This window comes from Brassica napus, chromosome A4 (genome assembly GCF_020379485.1).
Source record: "Brassica napus cultivar Da-Ae chromosome A4, Da-Ae, whole genome shotgun sequence".
Lineage (NCBI taxonomy): Eukaryota > Viridiplantae > Streptophyta > Magnoliopsida > Brassicales > Brassicaceae > Brassica > Brassica napus.
In genome coordinates, this window is record NC_063437.1 from 1917052 (window position 1) to 1920811 (window position 3760).

Genomic DNA, 3760 nt, shown 5'->3' on the forward strand with positions numbered 1-3760 from the left:
ATTTGCTCTTTACACAGGCATGAGTTCAAACATTCATGATTATCCAGATTTGATTTCTTTTTGATTTTGATGTCTTTTTGATTTTGATTTTGATTTATGAATAGATAGATTATTTACCATTTTCTATTCAAGATAATACAAATAAAAATTACACGAAGAAAAAGAATACAAACTCGTGTTCCTCAACGTAATAACAAATCATAAAGATCATAAATCTTATATTAAGTTGTTCAATCTTCTAACTTCAACAATATTGTTTCTAGTCTCACAAAGTCAAATCAAAGATACATAGAATTTTTATTTATTTGTTATACAGTTCGGGTATATCTGAAATAATCCGAACCCGAATCTTAAAAACCTAAACCCAATCCGAAGTATAAAATAACCTGAACGGTTCTGTACTTCTTCATCCGAAAACCTAAAGCACCCAACCCGAACCCGAACCCCCAGGCCCAGTGCCAGTGATGGCTCCAAGAATCGTCTATAACCTTAGTGGTGTAAAGCCTATAATAACGTAAAGGTACACAATTAATATATGAGTTCAAACGAGATTGACGTATGATTAACGGCTCATAATACCATGATCCAACCTATTGTTAGAAAAACACAACAACCACTTAAATTTGAGTATTTTTAAAACCGAATCTCATTTGACTCTTCAGTCTCTGGGTATATTGAGCCTAGCTATTGAAAGCTACTTGTGTGGAGAACTCGTGTTTGTAGACTTTTCAAAGCAATATGTATTGAAGTATTTGTTAATGGTATTACATATTTACACTGACTTGAACCCCGGACTCGCACTATAAATAGGCGCAAAATGGTATGATTCAAACATAAAAAAAACTCAAAAGTATAATAGAAAAAAAAAAAAAATTATAACGTCTTTATTATTTCATGAGAATGTCTGAGGTTAAGATGTTAGCATCATCACCAATGCTGCTGTTACTTCTCAGCCTTCTAATGGCGTTCTTCTTCGACACCACAGGTTTAGTCATCTTTTAAGCTTATGTAGCATCCATTAATTAATCATCTTCTATAACCCTATTGATTATAATTTTATTACTAGCTGGACAAATCGGAGTATGCTTCGGGCAGATGGGAGATAACCTACCAAAGCCACCGGAAGTTGTGGCTATGTTCAAGAAGTACAACATCACGCGAATGCGGATGTACGGTAACAACACTGAAGCTCTCGAAGCTCTCCGTGGCTCCAACATCGAGTTCATCCTCGACGTTCCCAATCCCTACTTAAAACGTTTCGCAGATAGCCCCGCGGAGGCCAAGGCGTGGGTCCAAGACTACGTCCAGAAGTACAACGGTGATGTCATATTCAAGTACATATCGGTCGGAAACGAGGTGAAACCAGGGGAACAGGGGGACGTTCTCTTCCAGGCGATGCAGAACATTGAGAAAGCGATTTCCGAAGCAGGCCTCCGAAATATCAAGGTCTCCACGACTACATACATGGGAGCCTTCACGGAAACGTATCCTCCGTCGAACGGAAGATTCAATGCTACGTTTTTGAACTTTCTCCAACCGGTGATACGTTTCTTGGCGGAGAAGCAATCTCCTCTGCTCGTGAATATCTACACTTACTTCGGCTACATCGACAACAGTACCAACATAACTCTAGACTTCGCTCTGTTCAAACCGAGCAAAGATGAATTCAAGGACGAAAACAACCAGCTCGATTACAAAAACCTCTTTGACGCCAATCTCGACTCAGTTTACGCGGCATTGGAGAAATCTGGCGGCGGATCGTTGGAAGTCGTGGTGTCAGAGAGCGGTTGGCCCACGGAGAAAGGGGAGGGGGCGAGTGAGGGGAATGCGGGGACTTATATTAACAATTTGATACAACATGTGAAGAAGGGATCTCCGAGAAGGCCAGAGAAAGCTATAGAGACTTACATATTCGCCATGTTCGATGAGAATTTGAAGCCGAATAAGGATCGGTTTGAGAGGTACTTTGGGCTGTTTAATGCTACTACTAGAGACCCTAAATATAGTGTTACTTTCAACTAATCTTCTTGGAGAGACTTCTTGAAGAAGCAAGGGCTAGTAAAGCAGTGATGCGGTAAATGGTATTTGTCTATTTGAGTTTTTTTTTAATGCATGAGTATTAAGAATGTGTAAACTTGTTGTAATATTAAGGACTAATTAATGAGCCTTAACCATTGTTTTTACTTTATCTGTTTCAGTAATGTAATGAGAGTTGTTTAAATTCTTCAGTATATATATATATATGAGGTTGTTCGTTCATAGTAAACAAAAAGTTTTAAATATTTAGCTGAAACATTTAGACATAACACAAGCCTAAGCAAAGCCATCATCATCAACACGGAGTCTATTTTTGTCACCAAAACTGAAATCGACACCAAGAAGAAAGTTCTTTGGCTATTAACTAGGAGTCTAGGATAACTACAGAATGCTTACACTGTTCTCAGTAAGACATGTCACATGTCCCTTCATGCTTGCAATCTTTAGTACCAAACTCAATCTTAGCTTGTGGTCTGAGTTTTAAACTATTTTTAATTTTTTTGTTTGTTTTACATCATCTTTTGTACTGATTTTCTAAATTGGTACGAGGTAGCTACGAGCATCTCCAATAGAAGTGTTCCTTTAAATGCTTGGTTATCCAGTATCCTCTACATTTTTATTTGCCAATTCATTATGTTCTTTAATATCGTACTTTTTTGAGTATACAGAAACACACATAATTGATGATGGCTATTATGTTTCCTCTATAGAAAAACTTCAGAACTTTCGAAAATTATCGTCTAACTAAGGAGATATATGATATAACTAAAGTGACATTGATGATTTCAAGAACTATTAGTAATAAAAGCCATCTTACCATATTTGATGATGGCTAGTTTGTCTAACGACGTTAGGATGAACTAAAGCAATGTAGGAACTTTATTTTACTACCATAGGACAACTGATATTTGTAAAGAATAATAAGAACATAAACTAAAATTTCAATACCGAAATATAAAAATAAAGAAGAATTTCAGAGTCGAGATAGTTAATCTCTTTCCTTAAATCTTTAAACGCCCCGTAGTGTGACGGGGTTTTATGGCGCTCAAATTCCCAAGATACAACTGCAGCATTGTTTCTGTTTACCATCACCGAAAAACAGAATCTATGGAACCTATTTCTGTGATGTACTCTCAGACTCAAAAAAAAAAAAATACTAGCATAACTATTCTGAGTGGGAGAAAAGTTTCTTGATTGTATGAATGTGTGTATTTTCTATAATGCTACCAAGCCTTTTTATAGAAAAATAATGAGAAGCATAAGTTTCATTTTTCAACACAAAAATGAAACTTCCATGGTGCATTAATGGAGTCTTTAATTATTGTCAATTAGTATGTGAATTTATTCCACATTTTGACCAAGAAATTAAGCGTAAAATTATTTTTTGTTTGACCAATTCAAACTAAATAATATACTTTAAAATTGATTTCTTTTTTATATTTTATCAATATAAAAGATCAACATATATTTGGTTTATAAGATTAAGTCAATGAACATGAAGTCCAACTAACAAATCAAAAAACCCAAATCCAAGTTCAAATATTAAATGTGTGTATTTGCTACTTTATATAAGTTTCTCAAATCACACACATTAGACCTTCATTTCTAATTCAAATAAAACTTCTTTTTTGGCATATGAATACATTATTCATAATGTTCAAAAAATAGTTCCAACAATCCCCCCACATGAATAGAAATGACTCTAGACACTAGACAATTCGAC

At 35.3% G+C, this 3760-nt stretch overlaps 1 protein-coding gene across 1 annotated transcript; it reads left to right on the plus strand.

Moving 5' to 3' along the window:
• The first annotated feature begins 769 nt into the window (after positions 1-769).
• On the plus strand, positions 770-2259 carry LOC106445204 (glucan endo-1,3-beta-glucosidase-like). Its single transcript, XM_013886720.3, has 2 exons — positions 770-985; positions 1067-2259. The coding sequence occupies exons 1-2, from the start codon at positions 895-897 to the stop codon at positions 2020-2022; spliced, it is 1047 nt and encodes a 348-aa protein (XP_013742174.1). The 5' UTR covers positions 770-894; the 3' UTR covers positions 2023-2259.
• The last annotated feature ends 1501 nt before the right edge of the window (positions 2260-3760 follow it).

What these genes read in the sequence shown, in the direction of transcription:
- LOC106445204 (XM_013886720.3), top strand. Translation starts at nt 895, where the DNA reads ATGAGAATGTCTGAGGTTAAGATGTTAGCATCATCACCAATGCTGCTG. An exon ending in GTTCTTCTTCGACACCACAG is followed by an intron (nt 986 to 1,066) that starts GTTTAGTCATCT and finishes TTTTATTACTAG; the next exon opens with CTGGACAAATCGGAGTATGC.